This window comes from Pocillopora damicornis, chromosome 10 (genome assembly GCF_964200805.1).
Source record: "Pocillopora damicornis chromosome 10, jaPocDami1.2, whole genome shotgun sequence".
Lineage (NCBI taxonomy): Eukaryota > Metazoa > Cnidaria > Anthozoa > Scleractinia > Pocilloporidae > Pocillopora > Pocillopora damicornis.
The window spans coordinates 2709137-2732890 of NC_142679.1; the positions used below are offsets into that span (position 1 = coordinate 2709137).

Below are 23754 nucleotides of genomic sequence, written 5' to 3' on the forward strand. Positions count from 1 at the left end.
TGAATTTGCCCCACAAGACAAAGACTGGTGGAGCGATGATTTATAGCTGTGTTTGGATGACATGGCCGAGGCTAAGAGAAAACCATATGCCAAGAAGAAGCAGGTCTCACGAGACAACTCAGTCTCAGACAACGATACATCTTCTACAGTGAGGTGAGACTGGACGATATTTAATAGAACTTTTATTTTACACAGCTAAGACACTTTTGAGGAGATGAAATTATCTTGGCAGACAAGTGTTTGGCAGCTCGTAAAGCGGCTGCGAATAGAAAATATTAAAAGTTATTATGAATATTTTTCTTAGGTTCGTTTTCGCAGCTATACTTTGAGTGACGAAACATTATTGCGAGAATCATTTTATTATCATACCTAGTTTCCGCAGTTAATAAGACTTAAGTAAAATCTATAATGTTTATGCCTGTGATAACAGTCTTAATCTTTAAATACCGATCGACCAATTTGCCTTCTCAGCAGCAACTTGTGCGAAAAGTTAAGTTCGTAACTTAAAAATGCCGACTTCACTCGTTTGGAATTATGAAAAATAATTTTGAAAAGTTAAAATAAGGTTATCTGTATAAGAAAAATTCCTTTTTTCAGGGAGATATTCTAACTTCCTCATTTATGAAGTTTAAATCTGTCGGTTAAAATACCTGTTGTTGTATATACATGGATATAATTCGAAGATGAGCCAACTCAGCATCAAGTAGAAAATATTACGAGAAATAGAATTAGATGGAATAACCTCATTAACAAGGAAATTCCCAGCGCTAAATTGCGATTTAATTTTTCTCAAGAAGTACGCAGTGTTTTTAAGCTTGAGTGGTATACATAAATTAACTTTATGCTAACTCATAATAACATGCAATATGGAAAACTGGACGATAAAACTGTCAAGTGAATGTCATGACTGACAAGTAGTTCTTGTCATTATGTAAGTTCTTTCATGTGGTATTAATTTTTCTTTTAGTGTTCAAAACACGCACCAGCCCTTCAAAAGTTTGAGTAATAATTGTTAATCTCAAAAACCTCTGACGAAAAGTCAAATGAAATGTAGAAAGAAAAATTGTGACAGTATTACAAACCCATTTGGCGATAAAAAGATAGGGAAATGAGTTTGTTTATTTAAATATTTGTTCTTGGAATTCTAATTTTAAACATCTTAGCTACAAGTTATCACCTATTTTGAAGGAAACTACAAGGATATTTTAGCACTTTTTTTCATCGCTAAAACCTCGACAAGCATTGAATTTGCACAAAGATTGTCAACTTAGTTTTGACATGGGCATTGTTTCCATTTGCGCAACAATATTGCAACATTTCAATAATGCTCGCCTATTCAATTCATATTTCGTTCGAGTTTGCTTATCGATCAAAAAGCGTCCTGGTTGCTATGGGGGTGCCAGGGCCAACACTGTGTTGGAAACACCTGCGCATTTACATAGCCAAAAAGACGCAACGTAGTAATTTACCGTTGTCATTTACAGTGTTTGTGAAAAAGTTAGCTTTGACAAGAAGCAATTCGCTTATGACTCATCTCGTCCTAAAGAGGGCAGTTCTCGAGAGTATTTTCGTGTTGACGAGAGCTAAAATCGGATGAAGCAGTACAAAGTATGGCGAATCCTCCGTGGAACAAAGGACCAGTACAATCAACCTACACAGCGATATCATATGCTCGAAAAAGGTATTTTGTTTATGTGATACGTTTTTGTGTTGATTCTAATGCAAGGTTCGTGCGCACGTTTTCTTTGTTTACCGCGATCGAAGTTTTCAAGGTGACAGAAACAATTACTATACTAAAAGTGGAATCGATTCTTTTTCCTCGTGAAATAAAATTCAACTCGGAATCTTTTCGACTTAAAAATATCATTCAACCAGTTAGCACAGGAGGGCTTTAATTTCCTAATGCCGCTCATTTAATTTATCTAAAGGAAGACTCATAAAATTAAATTGAGATATGTTGACTTAGTTCAAATGAAAAATATCCTTTCTAAGAAAATGAGATGAAAAAATATTATTCTATCGCGTATTCTATCTTAGCGTTTTAATCCAAATAACTGGTGAAGAAGTTCGAACATGTCAGCTTTTACCAAAGATCGAGTGGTGTCAGAAAATCTCCTTTAAATCAAGATCTCAGCTTCATGAACGTCGTTGTAACTTGAGAAATTAAGATACCTTTGTACTGAGGAAATTTATCGTGCGTTTCTCTAACTATAGATCTTGTCATTCAAAGTCAATCTAAACCCCCCAAAAATTAAAACGATATATTCTTGATGTTCTCAAATTTTAAGCCGCGAGATTTGCCAAATAGTGCTGTTATTTCAGTCTCAGACTACTTTTAATGATTTTACTTTTGCAACCCATTGTAAGATAGGCTCGGATACAAATCCCAATTTGTTTCAATGACCTTGATTCGCTGCTGGTAGTGGACAACTTCAACTTGTCATAAGCTGTCCAAATAATCTGCTTTGAAAAGCAAATCCCTGTCGGATGAATGTCACAACAAAAATATACTGATTAAACTGAGCGAATTTATTTCAAAAAAGTAATTGGAGGAGTCGGTAGATGTTATTGAATTGAACAGTTAGAAAAATCTTTTGATGAGGAATATGTGTGACGCCATGAGGAAATTCATGCTGAAGAATCCCGCACTTGACTAATCGATAACATTAGGCAGGCTAACTTAAGAGCCAGTAATTGAACGAGCCATATTTCACGTAGAATATAAATGGCACAAGATGTGCCGGCTTCAGTTTTGATCAGAAAAGCGGGTTCTTGGAATCGAGACCCACGGCATTTTGCAACTGAAGAACACTAAACCTTTTAATAATTGGCTGATTGTCGATTTTTTGTTCCGTTGCGGGTGCAAGTTTTTGCAGTTTGAGATGAATGAAATTGCCACGGAGAATTAATTTAGATCGTAATTTTATGTAAAACTTCAAAACCTCACGGCGTTAACAGGGATGCAAACAGAAATTCTTAACCTTTTATTACTACAGTGAGCTACAGCACATTAAACTTATTGGTTACATTTCACTTAATTATGTTAAATCTCCAAAAGCTAATAAACTACCGCCTGAAGAAGCTGACACAACAACATAATCAGAAAAATAGTGTAGTACCCCTATACCCCCTGTCTAAGTTCCTGGGGTCTATATATTTTCATGTAGAAGATTTTTTTTTTTCGGCGTCATATTTTATGATTTTTTTTTTTTTTTGTATTTTTCGTTAGGAATATGTTTCTGCGGTTTTAAGGTCAATTTGCAAAACCGGCAGAAATTTAAACACACAAAATTCTTTTCTTTCATGCCACACAATGCCTCCGCGTAGGAAGCTGTACAACGACATTGTCAAAGCTTCCGCCTTTCGTTTAGGCAGACGTTTTATTGTTGCGTGGCCGGATGTTGAGTTTTGAGGTGATAATTTCGATTGAGGTTTTTGTCTCGGTTTAAAACACTTTTTTCTCGAATTGGTTTTAAAATAACAAAAAGTATCTTGGTTGAAGCAAGAGAGAAAGAAAGAAAGAAAAAGGAAGGCAATTTCCGTCAGTGTAGAATATCGACGGATCGTGTATGTGAATCCACTTTTTCTCGCATAGATTTTTGCGGTAAAAAAAAAAATGTTTTGATAAAATAGGAAAAAAGAAAATAGATTCCCGGCGGTGTAGGGTTTTAAGTCATCTAAGTGAACCCACGGGGAATCTATAGCGCTGCACATCGATAGAAAAAAGCTCATAATAAGATAATTTTGCAATAACATTATGGACCATTCGCATTATCAGATCGCTGGACCGAAGAAACATCAAGTTATACAATCTGGCTTATCCTGACTGCTTCTTACAGGCAACTGAATTTTAGCCATGAATTAAAGTCGTCCTAATCAGGTTGTCTCATTTTTTTCCTCCATGTTCAAGTCTGCGTGCAAGTTTTCGAGTAATCCGTCAATTTCAAACAGGCTTAGAATGAAAAAAATTAAATCTGGAGATACTATTGATTTTATAAAAATACAACCTATTAAAACTGTCTGCGTAGTTGAAAAGGTTAACACTTTGGCTGGTTTCAACTGTAAATGCCAATTTTTCTGATGGAATTAACCAACACCTCCTCCTACTTGTGGGATGATAAATTTAGTGGGAGTATAATCAGAATATCTTAGAAGAGTCACGAGAGGGTAAGGTCCTCTGAAAAACTAATAATTAAACGAACCGATAGCAATTTGAGAATTTGGACGTCGTTCCAAATTGAAGAACTTCTGCTGAATGTGACACCTGAAAACTTTCCCACTCCTTGTATTTATCTTAATGATAGTACGGATGCAAGAAATTGGACACCAAGAGCGCATCATGTAATTTTCTCATAGTTGTGGACACAGGGGTTCGGAAGGCAAACTGTAGAGACGAACATAGACTAACACGAGACATGTTTTCACTGCAGTGTACAATATCCTTTCTTAGAAATATCCCTCTGATATATATATATATATCTGATATATATATATATATATATATATATATATATATATATATATATATATATATATATATATATATATATCTCCATAATACCATCGGCTGTTCCTCGGTCAGTGAAGACCATCGCGGCGTAAGAAAGAAAGCGAGCGGAAAACTCTGGAGGCTTGGGAAACTCGCGGCAAGCCCGCTTGCCTTTCTGACTTTTTTTCGAGTACAGGCTCACCACACTTGCGACTAATCCATCTCCGATCCATCTTGAAATTGTTTTTTTGCCAGGGAAAATAACCGCTAAGCTCACATTTGGTCAATACCACGCGACGTGAAATTCTTAAATAATAGAACACTCTAAAAGTTCAAAATTATCACCTGTCATTAAAGGTAGAAAAAAAGCCTCTTATTTTGAACGCATCCCTACAAAATGTGTAACAAATAATTAGTATGAAATCAATAAATGGTTGCCAACGCCAAGACATATATTTTGCATGAATTTCATCTGAGTGATCCGCTCAGCCGAACTTTCGAGTATTTCTCAGAAAGAAAGGTTTCAGACGTGAATTCTTGATATAATTCAATTTGTGTCCCACTTGTTAATAATTAATAAGATATTCGACTTCATTTAAAATCTTCATTGAACGGATGCATAAGTTTTTAATCGAATTCGGGCCAAAAAAACCCCTAATTTCTTTTTGTTAATGTGACAGTTTTAATCGGAAAATCTTTAAGGTGCATTAAAATAGCTCCTATAGGCAAACTCGATATTTCTAACCGAGATTTTTAAAAATTTTTTGGTGGGTACCTTTTCTTCGCCGCCAAACAAATCTTGGTCTCGAGGGTAACCGACTTCGGGAGCCAATCAGCAAACGTTATGTATATGCAAACAAACATGGCGGCGTATTGGATGTACAACACACTAAAGAGCTTTATTACCTTCTAATATCGTAAAATTAATGGTTATGTTTCACGAAGAGTTACGGAAAGCTATTTAGCTTCAGAGAGATGGATTTGAGGTAATTTTCCTTTTTCTTGCCTTGTGTTAAATACGTTAATAACTTTCTCATAAATACCGATCTCTCTTAATTGAGAGTTAAGCTCTTGCTCGATCGCACTGGACATCGAAGATTTATTTGTCTTGTTGTTTATGAAAATAATTTTCTGTTTAATTTAGTTTTGAAGCTTTTATGTGAAATTCAAAGAGCAATAGAGATCTCTTGAATTAGGTGCCATTAAGGATGATAAAACTCCTTAGAAGTTGCCCAGTTAGTATGCGTAATCGTGAGCACGGCAGAATTAGAAGCTTCTTTTGTCATAACAGTCGAAATAAAAATACTTTTGACCAAATGAAGCAATTTTTTTATTTATCGTGGATGCATTAGATGGAAGAAGTTTATCGTTATCACAAGCTCTAATGCTGGAAAATCCTCCAAGCTTATGAATTTTAGCAGACCAAAATAGTCATGATGTTAATTTGTTTTAGGTAGAAAGTCCTTAGGAAGAAAAACCGTGTTCTCAGACTAGTTCATTTCACCGTGGACAAAGTCAACAAGGAAAAGCTTATAATTGTGATAATCTTCTGACATATACCTTGATCTGTGAACTTCAAGCCTGAACGCTTTCATCATTGATAATATATCTTGAGCAACATGCAAATATATGTTTTTCTGAGGCAATTCTATGAAGTGCTGGACTCAAAAACTCAAGTACGAGTACAGTCAAACCTTGATTATCCAGACCTCGATTATCTTTACTTGCTTCTCTGGTTCCATTTTTTTGGTGAATATTAAGTAGTTGCATTAGAGATCTGCAACAGTTTTTTTCCAACATGGAAAGACAAAACAGTGTTGATCCTTTTCCACTAATGCAGCTTCAGAGGCTGATAGAATTAGAATTTATATCAGCATCTTAGGTTTATGTAAAACATTGTTGGTTAACTTAAATAATTTTTTTGTGAATTATTTTGGCAAACATTAACAATTATGCAGAGTGAGTTGAGAATGTGCCCTACAATCCAGTTTTATTTTAAGCTTAATGATATTCATATTTTTGATTATCCAGACTCTTGACTATCCAGAAAATTCAGCCCAGAGTTTCAACTGTATCAAACTACAAAATTTGTTTGTTGGTCATTGCTTCAGAATATGTGTTGGTTCCAAAGGGGCAGTTTAAATTGTTGTTGTTTTTTTTTATATACATACAATCATGTAAAAAGGTTGAGCTCTTGACACTTTCCTTTACAAATATTCTCTAATTTATATTTTTACAGACCAACTGTTGGTGCCCATAGTCATCCCTTACCAGCTATAACAGATGCTTCAGAAAAGGGAGTGCGTAGGAATAACAGTCCAGCACATGAGGGTGGCCGTCTAAGACATCTTGAAGGACGACTGAATGTGACTGATCAGTCAAATAAGGCATTATTAGAGGAACTTGTTCGTTTACAAGGAGAACTGAAAGGAAGTATACGGCGTAATGAAGACACTTTGAGGGAGGAAAGGGAAGAGAGGCTTGTTCTGTCGGAAAAAATTAGATCAGCAAATAATTTGTACACTCAAATGATGATGAGGGTTGCACGTGCTGAAGAAAAACTTGAATCAGAGCACAACACAGTAGGGACTCTTGTTAATCACACCAAGCAGATGGAACAAGCTTTATTAGGAAATCAACAGCAATTACTGAGTCGACGAGAACAGCTTCATGTTCATGTGGAACGAGTCAAAGATGACATGGAAGACGTGAGAGAAAGCCAAGAACAATTGCAGAAAAATATGAGAGCTCTAATAGATGACGTGAGAACAATGAAGAGCAAACATGAAGTGCAGACAGTACAGTTTGGTACTCTAGTACAAGAAATAAGGCAAAGGATGAAAAAAATTGAGGGAGACACAAACAGTGCAGTAAGTGCTTTCATTTGATACAATTTTATAGAATGGACAAGGGGTGACAATCTCACTCAGCCCTCCCCCTCTCTTTCCTCCCACTCTCCTTCCCCCCCTTCCCAAATACCGTTTAATTGAGAAACACTATAGGTCAATGATTAACCAATTTCGACTCTTTTCCAATCACTTTCCTTTCCTTTCCTGTCTCCTCCACCCCTCCTGGTCCTGTCTCCTGCCCCTCTTACCCCCTTTGCAATTATTACATAATTATATGTCAATGCACACACTTTTGTTAACCTTGTAAGACGAGCATCTTACAAAAGAGCTTTGATTTATTGTCTCTACATGAGGTCTTAATATTTTCTTTTTTGTACAATATATACGCACAGTCACAAATTTTTTAGTTATTAGTCTGCAAATATTATTTCTAGTAATGCCTTAAATTCTTTTTTGGAAAGTTCTCCTAGGTAATTCAATCTTTGATATGTTAAAGCAACATATCAGATCAAGAAAACTTCAAAATTAGTTATCATTCAGTTAGTACCGGTGACTACCTTTCCTTCCATTTATTTAATAACCATTTCATTCCCAAGATCAAAATTCCAATTCTTTGCACTTTCCTTCATCCATTTTTGATGAATTTTCGTTTGAGATTTTGGTGCTTAATCAAACAATATCCTTCAATTTATATCCTTTTTTCTTCTCATCACCCCTCTGCTCAAAAATGTATTAATACTTTAAGCCATTAGGATAAAATCTTCTTTGGTCATTCTTGAGAGGAAAAGGGTTAAGTTAAAGCAATTTTGTGGCCCTATCCTCATGTTACATTACTTTAATTTGTAAACTATGATAGTTGTAGTCTAGTAAAAAATGCAGTTGATAGGATTGTCACTGTACTGCTTGGAACATAAATGAATGTAGATCAGAATGCCTGCTTTTTTCCTTATTGTGTTTGATGTCTCAAAGTCTCTTCCTTCAACAGATGTCTTCTTTGAAGAAACAACATGATGATCAGAACACCAAAGAAGCCAATTCACTTCAGTTCAAGAGTATTGTGGAAGCAAGGTATTGTAAATCATGATCAGATTTTCACTCTGATGCCTACAAATTTCAAATGTTAAATTATTATTGATGTTAATTATTAACTGGTTGACTTAGCTCACAATCAGGGTGTGCATGTGGTTTATAGTCATGTTTGAGATTAAATTTTTGTTGAAGTTATTAATGGTACATTAAATAATAACTTGAATAGTGAACAGCTATTTTTACTCTAGCAGTGGTGACTCAAATGAACCATTTCCATTCTGTGGTATAGATTAGCTGACATAAAAGAGATAACCAGTGAATTGAGGAGACGCATTGAAGCTGAGGAAGGGGAGAGAAGGGCAGCTAGTCAGCAGAACCAGCTCAGGTAGGGATTGCAAGTTTCTTGACTGACAAATTTGTAAAACTGTTTTTGATAAAGAACTATGTGACATATGATTATATGGCTTTCATTTTATTTCCTCTTGGCACAAAATGGCTGAGGAATCAAGCAGTGTACATCTATCCAAGATCAGTTTTAATTGTTTCAGTTTCAAATAATGCTATAAATTATGTTTTTATCTTAAATTTCAGTATAGAGCAGTTGAGAGCTGTTGTGCAGGAAAGTCATCATCAGAGAGAACAAGAGTTATATGCACAGTCCATGAATTCCAAGGAGAAGGAGGACCTTCTTGAGAATGAAAGAAGCATGATTGCCAGTAAACTGGCAGAACTTTCAGATGAGCAGAGCAAAAAGATGTTACAGAAAGAAATAAGACTAAGAGAAGATGCTCAGTCAAAGTTTACTTTGTTAGAAAAGGTGAGCAGTGTAAGAGTTTACATTGTTTAAAACACTTTAACTTTGATGAGTGACCAAGAGAGAATTTCTCCTCACAATATGAATACCATATCAAGTGGACAATTAATTTAAGTTATGGGAGTAAAGGAAAATATAAATTATGGGATTATGACTTGATCCAAATCTAAATTCTGCAGAATAACTTCTGAAGAACTGTCTGGCAAATAGTAAGGAGAATTAATAAGGAGATCGTGAGAGCAAAAATGTTTACTATTTTAACTAAAAATCTCATCGTAAGGCTTCCAAAGAGTTTGTAGACATCATTACAGTTATCTACACCACACTATGTCCAAATATGCATGCTGTAACAAAAATGGCAGATTTGAAAATTTTTCATCAAACCAAGTGAAATTTGAGATGAGATTTGACAGTTTTGGCAGATTTTTACTCAAATTCGTCAATGTGCAATCAGCTTGGCAGAATTGACAATTTTGATAAATTTTTTCCATTTTTATTAGTTCTGGAGTATCTCCAAGCTCTTAAATCATCAAACTGAAATCTCTTACTTTGCATTTTCAAGAAATTACGCGAGGAACAAGCTGCCAGGCTTGTGTTTGAGAAGGCACAACGAGAGGAGATGGAGAGACGTTGGCAGTCACTCAAAGCTTACATTGACGAAGAAGCACAATTGTCTAGACAGGCTCAGCAGGTAACTGCTTCCTCATTTAAAGTTCTTAACCTTGGTACAGTTTTTAGCTCTCACACTAAATCAAAACTTTTCACTCTGCTTTATAGAAACATAATTGAAAGAGAAGGGGAAAATTTAGTCTTGTTCAAGTTAAACATGAACATTTTAAGTGTGAAAGGAAACGAGGAAGATGTATTGATTTAATTTAACTTTTTATGATAGATGTGTTAATATTACAATTACAATTATAAAATGTTATGGATATCAGGCAACTGCTTGTAATTATTCCCTTAGCTTACTATTTACTTTTTGTAATCTTACAATAAGAGCAAGACACTATTTGTGTATGGGATTTATATTTTAAAGTAACCCAATGTTTTCTACTCAGGTTGCACAGGCAAGGACTGACCAGAGTCTTGTGCGACTTAATGAGTCTATAACGTTACTTGAAAGACAAATGGAGGAAGGAAGGAAGGCAATAGAACAAGTGTTACATGCTGAAATCACATCAAGGTCACTATGCATTGAATAATCAGTAATTTGTGTTTTTTTTTATATATTTTCCTTCAGGGATGGGATAATTAAATGTCTTTGAAGGGGAGGAGGGGAATGTTGGGCAGTTAAATTATTGAAGAAAATCCTGTAAAACAAAATGGTAGAAATACAATGGTGCATAGTGAGTAACTGCATAAAATCCTTTAGCAGGCTAATTTTATTTATAACTATAATATTGTAATTTTTGGTCCTTACCTATCATTAGTTACCATATTGACACCTTTTTGATGAGAATTCTGCCAGCAAATTTACTTAGCTTTTGCATAATATAGATACTATTGCAAAATGGTTTTTAAGATAAAATGATGTTAAGCTCAAGTCTGATTTGTATTTATTTTCCTGTTCAGAGTTTTAGTACTATGCTGGGTACAAATTAAGAAAAAGATGAAAACCAACTAGTTAAAATTGATTTTGACTTGAAATTTATTTTTTTAACCACAGAACTTTCATAATTATAAATTTGTTTAATCTTTCATTTGACACAGCACTTGTCTTAGTTGGTTTGGCTATCAAGTATATTAAATTGTCTTTTCCATAGTTAAGTATTAACAATAATCTGTTGGTTCATTTCTGATTTATGTTCCTTTCATTAATTTACAGGCAATCACAAAGTGAGAAACTATCCATCAGATGTAATCAGCTACAGGACAAACTAAACATGGCCATCAGCACTTTACAACAAGCAGTGGGTGGAGTTAACTCACAGGTCTCAGACAGTGTTTCTAAGGTGAGTATTTAACTCTCCTTGACCCTTTTGCTTCCAAGATCTCTATTTTATAACCAATAGTAATTCTCCTTATGGTCTGCAACACAATTCTTATGATATTAGTTTGGAGAATTTGGTATTGAACCAACTAATAATCACCTAATTGATATTTTTCTTTATTCTCACCACCTGTGACTGCTTGATAATGTATTGATATTGTAAAGAGAAATTCTTTCTTGGTTGTTCATAGGAGTTTAAGTGTTTAAAGATCAGTTTTGTGTTTGCCTCACTAAATGTACATGCTAGTGACAATTAAGTCCTTTATTTTTGGAGCACTTTGATCTGATACGTGACTTTCTGTTGTTGTCCAGGCAAAAGAAGAATTGATCAGCATGATGGACAAGAACAGCAACACAGGGGTCAAGGGATTAGCAGACATGGACACAAGACTTGCCAAGTTGAACAAGCGAGTAGGAGAGATGGAAGATGTTCTCAGCAAACTGGAAAAGGTAAGAGGATTTTTTTTTCATTCCCAAACCCAACAAGCTATTGAATATAATAATTCTCTTTTAAAATTATTAGTATCAATAACCCTTAACTGTTGACAGATGGCAATGTTGATGGTTTTGTAATTAATTTGATGTCAACCTCTGTGGAGTGGTATTGATATTAAGTGATAAAAGTGATTTTAACTGTTAAGGTGGACAGACAAAAGTCAATTGGTCTATAGATAGCTAACTTTTATAGATAGAAATAGATATAAACTTAACTTAAAGTTTATAGAATGACTGTTTTCTTTTAATAGGAAGTCAAAATTTATGATTATTATTGTTAGATGTTTTAAAATATTTTGTTATTGTACATTAAAGAGTTTTTTTATCCACCAGGCATAATTTGTCTTAAATATAAGTGTAAAGTTTTTAAAAAGTTTACTCAATCTTTTGTACCAACTAACTTTGAACTTGTTTGTATCAAATGCATTGTTGTTACAGCGGATTAAAAAAGTGGATTCTCAAAAAAAAGAGGTGAACATAATCTGTTGTAAGGTTTTACTTGTAACCACAAGATAATCAACCTGTTTAAACAATACCAAGTTTTGTTAAATTTTTAAACTCCAAAATCAATATTAAATGCCTAGTGGTGTTTTGATTGGTTCACTCATCTCCCAATATCACTTCTCATACTCTGAGTCACCTTACATGGAAATGCATTACACCAACTGTTGCATTGCTGACAAAAGCTCCAAATATCCGAGTGTTCAAGATTCATGCTTATTGGATACAAGACTGGTTTAATAGCCAGCTCTATGGTATGCACCTGGTTGGCTATTTACCATCTTATATCCAGCCCATGCTCATGAAATATTTGTCAATTATACTAAGATTAAAACTTAAGTTGACGTGAATGGATGGAGTTAATGTAATATAAAATTTAATCTGATTAAAAACAAAACAAAGCAAAACAAAACAAAGTGATATAACTGCTGTGTGATGCAAAGCTATAAAGTAAGAAATGTAAACTGATGTAAGTTGTTAAATTTCTTAATGACTAACTCCTAATAAATGATTAAATCCTAAACACACTGACTTCTAAATTTTTCAAAATCGTGGATCTATTATATCCTAAAGCAAGAAATGAGTAGATACCTATTAGTAAGTAATTGTCTCGGTAAATTTATTTTCTTTGTGCTGCAATCAAGAACACTGTAGCCTGAACCAATAAACTTTCTAAGATCTACAGACTGAAAAACTTGGAAGCGTGTTGATCTATTTTCTGAAATTTATAGGTTGAGTTTACAGATCTTTTTTCTCTTAGAGACATAAAACAGTATAATAATTTTTAAGGTCATCAAGGGTCACATGGCTCTTTTGTACACTTGTATTGAGAGTACCATTGTTGTAATAAGTTTTATATTGCCTTTTATGAGTGTTCATGTTAATAAATCAAACAAGCTTTGTTGTTTGATGGTCTTTTAGTAAGCAGCTATCATTTGAAAAAATAAAACTGCAAAAACTGAAATTTTATTGTGGACTGGTTTCCTGTAACCTATGTTTGTCTGACATTTTTTTTTTCTACTTGTAGCATGGTAAATTAGACAAAGATGATCGAGACAGAAGCATAAGTCAGATGGCCAGTTGGCGCCAGGACACTGATGAGCAGTTTAGAGAATTACAAAACAAGCTTAGGCCACTTCCTGATGAGGTATAATCAATAATTACTAAATATAATTAATATTAATCAGCTCCTTTCAGTTTTTGAAAATAATTCAGGAATGTTGACCTACATATGCTTAGCTCTTCTTGGTTTCCCTGGCCAGTCATAGTATGAGTTGTTATGCCATGCTTCTAACTATTAAAAAACTTTGTAAATGTCAATGAGGTTTCACACAGTTAAAGTGAAGAAATAAACTATGGAATAATGAACGAAGTCTACTCTGGAGGAAATTGAAACAAAAGCACACCTCTCACAATTCCCTGCCTTCTGTAACAAAAAAAAAACCACGAGGACATTTCTTGGTTTGAACCTTCAAAGGTTAACAGGTATACCATTATCACTTGATACAGATGGAATCTCCTGGGATTTTCTAATTGTGTTGATATTGATGTCTTTGCTTTAAATAACAAAAAAATTGTAGCGTATTGACTCAGTAAGGATATCCATTTTGTGATGTAGAAGGTCTCCTTTGTTCACAATACATGACCCATATATTGCTCTTTTATACTATTAATTGACTAGAATTGGGCAACATTTTTATGTTATGTTTCAGATTGCTCTCCTCCAAAGACAGATTGCAGGACTGAAAGCTGATCTGGAGGCCAAGGAGGAAGAAGAGAGGAGAAAGGCAGCAGAGTACGATATATTAAAACCTTGTAACTCAGGACAGTCACCCCAACATCAGTATACATTTTCTTCATACTGTTTTCTGTACGGAGGTGGTGGGTAACCTATGGTGAACCAGGTGTCTCTCAATGGGAAGACGGTAACCTGTGGTGCACTAGTATCGTATCCAGGGAGATTCAGTCTCGTCATCACGAATTTGGAAGCTAGGAGAGTTCCGGTTATGTGGACCGCGCGGGTTTCGTTTTTGACTGTTAGAGTGAAAAAGAAAGACCTCATGAGACCACAGTAAAGATTATACCGCAATATAGTACTCAATGAACGTTCTTGAATTTTTATCCTTGTGACACAAATTTTTTTTTTAGGAGAAGAAATAGGACTTCTGTTTTATCCAACACTGTTCTTATGGTTTTACAGCAGAGTTTTTAAAACACTCTGTTTTTCCCTTTTCTCTGTCATGTAATATTTTTGTCATGTTCGTGCCACTCTTTTTCTTCAGGCAACCGCCTCCTCCATTTGTTCGGGAGACGGAGCCTGAGCCGGAGCCGGCACTAACGCCGACGCCGTCGCCGCGGGCGGCGACAGAGGAGCCTGAGGACACCGCAGACTTGCGAAATAAGGTGCAGAAACTGGAGGAAGAAGTGCAACAGGTGAGGTGCCACTGGGAGATGTCATGGGATATACGGCTTTCTCCAGTCACACTTATGTTGGCCTGAGAGCTGGCTTTCAATAGCACCGTGATACAAACCTCATTGTTAATGTCAGACCCCTCGCAGGCTCTTGATAGCGCTGCGATATGAGCCTCAATTATAAGTGCCAGACCCTTCGCAACCCTCTCGGCGGCTTGCTTTACTCAAGGCCTCAGACTCTCTCGCAGGCGAGGAGATGCACGTGCTGTAGCCTTAGTAATGAGGGCCAGTTCGCTGGATACACTTCTGTGGGCACAGAGAGAAACTCGCAAATGAGATTCTCTTCATTTCCCTTTCGCTTCACTTCATTTAACCACCAGGACTAGTTATTCTCCCTTCGGAGAGGAGAATCGGTGTTATATTTAGATAGCACTCTCCAGCTGATAAGCTTGCGAATTCTCATGACCTCTTTGTGAGACAGTGCGTTGAAATCGCGAGGAGAAATTAAATGTTGATCACTTCGGGGTAATTTCGGAGTTAAAGGGTGAAAAGATCTTAAAAAGATCGAATGAGACTCAGTTCAAGCTTTTTGTCTTTTCTTTCCAGACTTCTTCTCAAGTAGCCAAACTGGAAAATACAGTTGAGACCTTACGTACAGTCTTGACACAAAAAATACAATCAGAGGCTCAAACGGTGAGTTCAGTTGTAAACTGGAATGTTTGGGTGATTTTGAGAATGTCTACAGCTCATGAGTATTTCCTTATAGTATGACCATGTAGCCGGTAAACTCCGAGGATTCTTGAGGTTAGGCCCTGGAAAAGGTTTTGTTCTTGCAGTGCAATGGAGGAATCGGTGTTTTTTTTCTACGATGTCCTAATTAAAAACCGACGAGCACCGATATCATTCGGAAATAACACGAGTACCATCGATAGTTTTCACGTCAATTTGTTGCTATCACGGAGTGTTCTCTACCCTGTGAAATGACATGTTGAGATTTGCGAGATGTGTTATGTTGATAATGAGTGAGAGTAAAAGTGGTACCGACTAGCGAGTTTCGTACGCTGTGAGATCAGGTTTGGAGGCAGATATTGAATCAGATTTTCACCATGGACAAAATGGTTCGCACTGCTATAGTTAAAATGGTACAACGATGAAATGTCTTTGGAAACGGAGGCAAGTTGCCAGTAAAAAGCGCGGGAAATTCTATTGCTCATATGCTACGCACGGTAGTTCCAGTTAAAAGCTGATTGGTTGAGGACAAAACGTCACTTTAAAGTCAATTGATTTTGATTGGTGATTCGTCATTTTCGATTGTTAGCGAGATTTTGTTCGTAGAAAATGATTAGACCACTTGCAACTAAATGTCTCCTTTTTCAACTATGCTGGGTTTATTTTCTGGTAGAGAACTCAGTTGAAAATTAGAACTTAGCCCTAAAATTTATTAACTTTTTTTATCAGCTGGTTAATTAGTCGTAACGTTGCTTTCCATGGCAACAATTGCTATTATAACAGGTTGTACTCTGTACAGTTGTTTCTCTTAGCACTTGAATAGGGAGCTTCCCAGCACGATAGAGCTGGGAAGGGGGTTTCATCTGCATTAAGAAAGATTTAATTTCTTGTCTGTCAGCGTCTCTGATGAAGAAGTTACAATATTGGTAGTCACGCGTGCCTTTTTAGGGTTCGAAATAGTTATTAATTAGCAGCTTAGTACATGACGACTTTTGATTTTATTTGTAGGCGTGGCTGCGTGACAAGATAATGTTGTACAATGTTAGTCAGGAAACTTCAGTCAAGCAAAAACCTACACTTGTTGTATAAAAATCGACCCAGAGTCAATAACAATGTTTAAATGGATCCATGCTGTTTTCTATAATTTGTATCAGTTCGCATCGTTGTTTCACGCGACCAATACAATTCTCGATTACTTTCAACATGTCTTTATTCGTAGAAGTTATTTTCGTCTCTGTGATAGTGATCAGATTTTCCCACTGAAAGTTTGCGTCTTTGCCAACGTGAAATTCAGTTTCACGTTACTCTCCAAAATCTCATATATACGTACAGTAATGTTTGTGTTTTTACTAACTGAGGTTTGAAATCTGCAGCGAGGTGATTCTATTGAGGAACTCAAGGAGCAGTTACAGCAGATCAATTCCAGTATGTCGCCACGTAGTCAATGCAAATTTGTGCATTTTTGTTTTCAGTCTATCTTCTTTTCAAGTTTTCTCTACATTGAAACAAAAAAAAATTAAGCTGACGTTCTTTTTAACGTGATCAGAATTTTAATAACTCGAGAGTTCTGCGTTTAAGGCGATAAAATGAATAATCCAGCTAAAAAATAATGATTACCATAAAATGTGGCATAAAAGGAGTAGAAACTGTAGCGCACTAGTATCTACAGTTTAAAAAGAAACATTTCTGCATGCTGTTTATTAAAACGAAGTTTAACGGTCAAGTTTCTAAATGGCGACTTTTTTTTTGGTTTGATTAGCTAGCCAAAATTTTTGTTGCGAATTGAGCTTCATATTTTTTGTCTCATTTTAATCCGAAAATGACTTAATGTAACTGATTCGTCTAAACTTCGGTGTTTTCGTTATAATATCGCTTGACCTTCCTCGGTGCTTAAAACTTAGAAAGAGATTAATCATAAGCAGCACCGGCTGAAGCAACTTCAGGGCCGCAATTGAGAAGCCAACTTGTAGCCGTACCCTCCCTCTAAGCAGAAACGGAAGGTTTCCCCCCAGCGGTGGAGGGTATGGCTACACGTAGGCTATGATTTAGTATAGATGATATTTGGCATAAAGTATTAATTGACGTCCAGTGCAAGACAGGCTGTTATAATTTGTAAACTTGTGGAATAAATCGGCTGAAAATTTGTCTTTTAATTTCAAGCGAGAAATACTGATCTCTCCATCAGTTTCCTATAAAACTAGAAAGGATCTTGAAAGTTTTCAGTCATGTTTGTCTGTAAAAGTATCGGTAATGCAATGAACTTTGGACAGGTAAAATAATATCTTAAGGAGTTAATAAATGTGAAGGAAAATCGAAACGAACGCAATTACATCTTCAAAACAAGTTTAAACATTGAAGTGAGGCTGAACGAACCACTGCATGTGGAGAGTACTTGGCTAGTCTTAAATTTAAAATATATCAGATATATATATATATTAAGAATGTGACTTTCAATCAATAAAAATTTGTTTTAAAACTGTTTTCAAGACATTTTGAACTAATAAGGTTATCAACGTTTTTTTTGTTAAAAAACAAGAATTGAGAACTTTTCAAGGAAGTAAGTAAATTTCACCTTAAGATTTTTTCTGAAGCATAAGTCTCATCCAAACAGTTCAATGTTAGATTTTCTGAAGTGAGAAAGAATTTTTAGTCTTTTACTAGTCGCACAGGAGCGTCAAGAGGTCAGATGTAAGATATACACATTAACACTAAACCTTTTATTTCATTTATTTGTACTTGCAACATTGATAACTATAACAATTGTCATGACGGCTTGCCATTTCCGCAAGTAACCCAGGATTGTTAAGTGATCAGTAAATTTATATGATTATCAAGTAACATTGTTAAATTTATTGTGTTAATACTGATGACTTCATCCATATCGTCATTATTAACTGTGGTGATTTAAGTTTCAGGAAATAAATTGATAATGTATTATAATGTATTAGTAATGAATAGTAAACAGTAACAGTAATCCCAATCACGTCCTGTAGTAAAAGGGTTGAATGTTACTAAGTTTATGGAAGAAACCTTAAATTTGAAGGATTTTTAAACGCTTCCTTTTTAAACTAGTATGGACATTGAACTGCAATCATTTTTTAAAAATTTACAGAGTGAAGTAAATGTTACCATTTCTAAGCCTTTTTGATTCTTAAACGTTTGAAAATATTTCCTTATCTTTCTTCATCCATCCAATTAGCCTTAATTATCTATCCTAATCCTCTTTCAGTTTTTATCGATAATACTCTGTTCAGGTTATTTCTTCCAAAAGGAGGAGAAAAAGGATTAGGAAAACAAGGGAGGAATTTCTCATTCATCGTGGCATATTTCCATGCTTCCCCACTTCCTTTCCAGCACTCTTAGCACTCGTCCCAGCCGTGACAATGTGAGAACGTAACAAAATGCTTGAAAAGCGTGACTTGACGGTTAAAGTTATGGCTATGATGAATCCAAATTCTCTCCTCCTTTTTCGTCTTTGTGTTTTTACCCAATTTCTAAAAGACTGTTATGCCTGTAGGAAACATGAATGCTTGTTTCAGATTAATTTGAACTTTTTTCATTACAATTTTCATTTCTATTTTTCGCTCCAGCGGAATGAAGAACAGGATGCCATTGAACAAGACGTAAACAAAGTTATTCGGTATTACCTTCAAGATCATCGACGTGTGTTCGTTAAACACAGACACCCCAACGTTTGCATACCTCAATATGTGGAAGGAGTTGGTAGAATGCGATTCGCCCTGTTGGAAGTCAACAAGTGGGGAATCTACCAGTCATGGAAGATGCTGGCCATCAAAAAGGCGTGGTATCGCCTTTTGGAGAAGAAAGAACAACGAGAGAGCGAAGAAAAAGCCAGCGCTTCGACTTCTTCACGAACGGAAAATAAGGCGCCTAGTAAGAGGACTGAAGATAGCGAAGATGACGATGACGATGACGATAATGATGACGATGATGACGACGACGACGACGATGATGATGACGACGATGACGACGATGATGACGATGATGATGACGATGACGATGATGATGATGATGACGATGACGACTCAAGGCGCGGCGGTAAAAGCAAGAAAGGAAAAAATAATAAAGGAAAAAAGGGCAAAAAGTGAGGAAGTAGGGGTAAAAATTGAGAAAAATCAATTACCGCAAAAAAAAACCGGATACGAAAAAAAGGTTGCTAAGATATTGCTTCAAATTATAGACCATGCGTATTCCCCCTTTTTCAGCGAAGTCTTTTGCGCTAGCAAAATAGTCTTTGCCGGAAAGGAGGGACTGCTCGTGGGTCTACGTTAACTATGACTTACGTTTGTCGCTGGTGTTGGTCTTCGTTAACCCTTTCACTCCCACAAGTGACCAAGACAGAATTTCTCCTCACAGTATCAATTCAATATCAAGCAGACTGGTGATGAGAATAACGAAAAACAGTAATTAGGGGATTATTAGTTGATCCAATGGTAGATTCGCCAAACTAACATCACAAGAACTATATGGCAGACAGTAAGGAGAATTACTAATGAGATCTTGGGAGTTTAAGGGTTAATTTCCATTTTTATCACAGATTCGCTAGTTCATAACGAGGATCCATAAAATCTTCAGGCGTCGTTTTCCACCCTCAATAAAGAAGATACTGTGGTTGTCTCCGAACGAGAGCGCGCTCGGCGAGTTACGGCAGATTTTGTCTCGTAAATATTTTCATTTGTATGGGCTCTCAAATATATTTCCGGTTGAAAATATATAATCAATTTCGCTGGTTTGATTTGTTTTGCCCATCATAGTATATGACATCACGTGCATTTACAAAGATCTCCCTTTTTATAGTATAATATAAAATTTATATGACATAATATATACTTCTTCTGCAAAGAGTGTGTGTTGCTCAAAACAAAACTTTTCAATTGCAGTAGTTCACCAGGTGAGCGCGTATATGAACATGTATAGATCTGGTTAGCTGGGCTGGACCTTAGCTATAGCAGATTCGTAGTTTCATAGTATTATTTTTGGGTTTCAACACCCGTAGTCGTTCGTATCGGGAAAATAATTATACCGTAATTTTGGATTTTTAGTTAAACATTGTCGTATAAACTGAACTTTTAAAGGGGCGAGCGGCATGCTAACTGTACATGTGCACGTCAGTATAAAACGTTCAAGCAAAAAAGAGAGTCGATTTATGACTGCGATCGGTCTTATGTCCATAGGTAAAATCCTTTAGGAAAGCATAGTACCTTAGTAACGCATCTACTGAGTGAAAAGTGGCTAAGTTTCTTGGTGTGAACTGATATTATACTAAAGAGAGTGGGATTGTCATTGTGACTGTGTGTTCGGTGACTTTCCAGTACTTATCAAGGTTGTAATTGTAAGAACTGCTATATATATTTATTAAAATTCAGATGCTTTAAATCCTTATATTTTTTGAAAAAAGAAACTGTTCAGTTTAACGACACTTTAATAGATCCATGGCACGGTCAATACTGACCCACACTTCCTGCCCCTATCGATAAGTGTTATCTCGGTTCCGCTGACATTTCTTTGTTGTGTTCGTCGGCTCTTATTATTCATTTATTGAGGATATTTCATTCATTCAACTGTGTTTCCGATCGCTTGCTTAGAAGCAGCGCACCAACATTCGAGAGCGTTCTAAAACAATATCAGAAGTTCTCCGAAAAATTAAAGTGACGATTTTGAGGTCGCTTTGCCGTACTTGACACGAGTTTAGAAACTACGCCAGAGTGTGAGACTTTTTTAATCATTTACTACGCCCCAAGTGGGAAGACTTAAAATTCAGCTCGAACTTGGCTCGCACGAGTCGATTAGCACTCTTCATTATGAGAATAACGCTTTGACAGATTTATTGACCTTACGTGCGTCTGCTATTTAATAGTATAAACATTCGTCAGAGAACATTGTGCGTATCACATGGCCTAGTTGACAGCGAAGCCCGACAATGGTAGATTCCAAGTTCCTGATCGTGACCACGCTATGCTATGTGGGAATCTTCGGCGTGATTTTTATCGTCTGTTGCTGTGCTTGGACTAGACATTTAAGAAGAGAAGGGCGTGGATATTCGCCGAGGATTCGAAATAACTCGAGCAGGAGGGTTCATCGACCACAACCGCCAGAATACCCGATGGCACCTTCTACACCATTGTACGCTCATCGAGGTCATGGATTTGCGGAAGTTAATTTTCCAGATGGAAACACTTACTATCCAGCCCCACAGCGAACGCAAAACCTCGCTCAAAGAAATAATTTATACCCAATGGTACGTCATCATCCTACTTCATTTGGATACCCACAAGCGCATTTTTTTCCAACTAGCGTGACGACAAATGTCGATATCTCACTTGACGTACACGGAATGAACTACGGAGATACTAGCCAGGGTGGTTTGTCAGGCGATGAATTCAGCGACGCCACGAGTTCAAGATTTGACGGCGTTGCTAGTGCCGCAGCGGAAAATGTAGAAACAAAGAAAGGCAATCAAACCCCAAGAACTATCTCGCCTTCTCACGCCTCAGAAGATGATGGCAAAGAATCCGAGTAATAATCTAGTGGTGAGATCCACCAAATCAAAGAAGTAACGTTGTAAAGGATCAACAGAAGCATTGAAAATTTTAATTCGGCCAATGTTGATAAGAAAATTGATCTTTGTCTATGCAACACAATATACAAAAGATTCAAGAAATTCACAAGTCAAGCAAGCTGTTTTTTCAAGGGCAATTATCTTTTCATGTTTGACAGGCCTCCTACTGGTAAGATTTTATTTCCGTTTGGACAAAGAACGCCTTTAAATCTTAGCAATTCAAACCTGTCATTTTCTCGGATTTGGATTTTCAAAGCTGATACGGCGTGAATATAGAAATGCTTTTTCCTGTCATTACATAACAGTATTTGGTTTGCATGAGCTGTCTTGAGAATTATTGGCAAATCTTCTAATCGTCGAGTTATTATTCAAAGCGTTTTAGCGCTTCTCTCATAAAAATACTTTACACACGTTTTAATTTGACTGGAAGGTATGATTACAATTCAGATAGATTAAACTATACCGATAAATGACCGCTGCTTGTCCAAAGTTGCGCATCAATGGTTTCAGATTTGCCTCAAATTGTTTACACAATTTTCCAAAATCATTTCCCTTAGAATCATTTTGATTCCCAATATTTACAATTATTCACCTTTCTAATGAGTGACTCGCTTTACAATTTACAATGCAACAGTGTAAACACCTGCTAATAATAGGTTAACCCGAAAAATAGAAGAAAAAACTCCTTGAGTGTTAGTTAATAATACAAATCAGGCAAGACAGGCAGACAGAAAGAAAATCATGAGAATAAGTTAAGATTAGGAATTAATTGCCAAAAGCAAAAAGAAGCAGTCAGAACAAAGGATTATGTTTCACTTATTACTAAAAAATAAGAAACATTTTGTTCTTCATCTGAACTCATTTTCTTTTCTTCTTAGGAAAATTTGACTTAAATTTTAATTGCTTTCCTTACACCTAAATCCATACAAACTAGTTGATCACACAGTGAAAGTAGTTATGCCTGGTGAAAAATTTCCTTATTATCCTATTTCATCCTACAGTCTTTTACTTTTTCAGTGCTGTCTCACAAGCAAATAGTTTTTCATTGACTCATAGTCATGTGAATCTTTACAAGCTCAATAAAATCCTACCCCATTCCAAGTGTTCAGTAAATAAAACAAACGGTGCAGTTTGTTTATTACACTCTGTTTTACAGAAAGAACACCTGGAACAGGCCACCTATCATCTTGGGTGGCCAGACCACTAAAGTGTGATGTGTTCCTAATTTTGTGATGTGTGTCACATGTTTATGATGTAATGCGTATTGTCATTTCTAACATCTGAGATGACCGGAAAACAGCAAAATTTACTTTACTGTTTGCTTCTATTCACTAGAAACATATGCCATTATAAATTATCCAGTTGTTGGCTTCTGTTCATGCACACTTGAGTATGTATGCTCTAAAAAGGAAAAAAGTAAACTCTATGCAGAAGGATCACACTTGTCCTGTTCAATTTTATTGGTCGAAAAATCTTTCTGCTCCTCCAGACAGAAAATCCTCCCCAACCTTGCAGTAAAAAAATGGAGAGTGCCCCTTTTCCTTTTCTCAAGACTGACAATCATTAACTGTTCTCCTGTCTTTCCTTTTGATTTTCTTGCACAACCTCATCGTTGTCATTATCTTGCTGCTTGGTGGTATTGTGTTTTTCACTCCACAAAACATGGTTAGGTCTACAGAGATACCTTTTGACGGTCTGACATTCCAGGCATGTAACCACAATGTGTCTCTCTCTTCTCCCTGAAGAAAAGAACACAAAGACTTAATACCTACAAGTCTAGAAATATGGAGTCTTGTCAAATTAAACTCTGGATATGGCACAGGGCCCCTAAGGATACCAGCCTTGCAGCTGACTGGGCTACCCTGG

General features: G+C 36.0%; 3 protein-coding genes across 11 annotated transcripts in view; 2 read left to right on the plus strand and 1 right to left on the minus strand.

The window, feature by feature from the left end:
- Positions 1 to 20730, plus strand: LOC113683654 (coiled-coil domain-containing protein 154). 9 transcript variants are annotated; one of them, XM_027200913.2, is made up of 16 exons: positions 1 to 153; positions 6729 to 7359; positions 8324 to 8406; positions 8657 to 8752; positions 8959 to 9184; positions 9744 to 9872; positions 10240 to 10364; positions 11007 to 11133; positions 11484 to 11621; positions 12105 to 12137; positions 13195 to 13314; positions 13880 to 13962; positions 14450 to 14600; positions 15186 to 15272; positions 16682 to 16733; positions 18899 to 20730. In XM_027200913.2, exons 1-16 carry the CDS (start codon positions 62 to 64, stop codon positions 18904 to 18906), a joined length of 2181 nt encoding a protein of 726 aa, XP_027056714.2. In that variant the 5' UTR covers positions 1 to 61; the 3' UTR covers positions 18907 to 20730. The 9 variants fall into 9 exon arrangements, with proteins under 9 accessions (XP_027056714.2, XP_089039973.1, XP_027056709.2 ...); XM_089183843.1 differs by lacking the exon at positions 16682 to 16733 and adding an exon at positions 1485 to 1681 and having other exon boundaries at positions 25 to 153; XM_089183847.1 differs by lacking the exon at positions 12105 to 12137.
- Positions 20683 to 23010, plus strand: LOC113683656 (uncharacterized). Its single transcript, XM_027200915.2, has one exon. The coding sequence runs from the start codon at positions 21250 to 21252 to the stop codon at positions 21847 to 21849; it is 600 nt and encodes a 199-aa protein (XP_027056716.2). The 5' UTR covers positions 20683 to 21249; the 3' UTR covers positions 21850 to 23010.
- The window catches only part of LOC113683657 (ribonuclease P protein subunit p21), a 3211-nt gene continuing 1744 nt past the window's right edge, over positions 22288 to 23754 (minus strand). The window contains exon 4 of the mRNA XM_027200916.2: positions 22288 to 23627. Within this exon, the coding sequence (XP_027056717.2) occupies positions 23452 to 23627 (176 nt within the window). The 3' untranslated portion in view covers positions 22288 to 23451. The remainder of the gene's footprint in view (positions 23628 to 23754) is intronic.

Coding starts and splice junctions, on each gene's coding strand:
- LOC113683656 (XM_027200915.2), top strand. CDS start 21,250: ATGGTAGATTCCAAGTTCCTGATCGTGACCACGCTATGCTATGTGGGA.
- LOC113683654 (XM_027200908.2), top strand. CDS start 62: ATGGCCGAGGCTAAGAGAAAACCATATGCCAAGAAGAAGCAGGTCTCA. Junction 9,873..10,239: donor TGTCTAGACAGGCTCAGCAG/GTAACTGCTTCC, acceptor TTTTCTACTCAG/GTTGCACAGGCAAGGACTGA. Junction 13,963..14,449: donor GAGAGGAGAAAGGCAGCAGA/GTACGATATATT, acceptor CTTTTTCTTCAG/GCAACCGCCTCCTCCATTTG.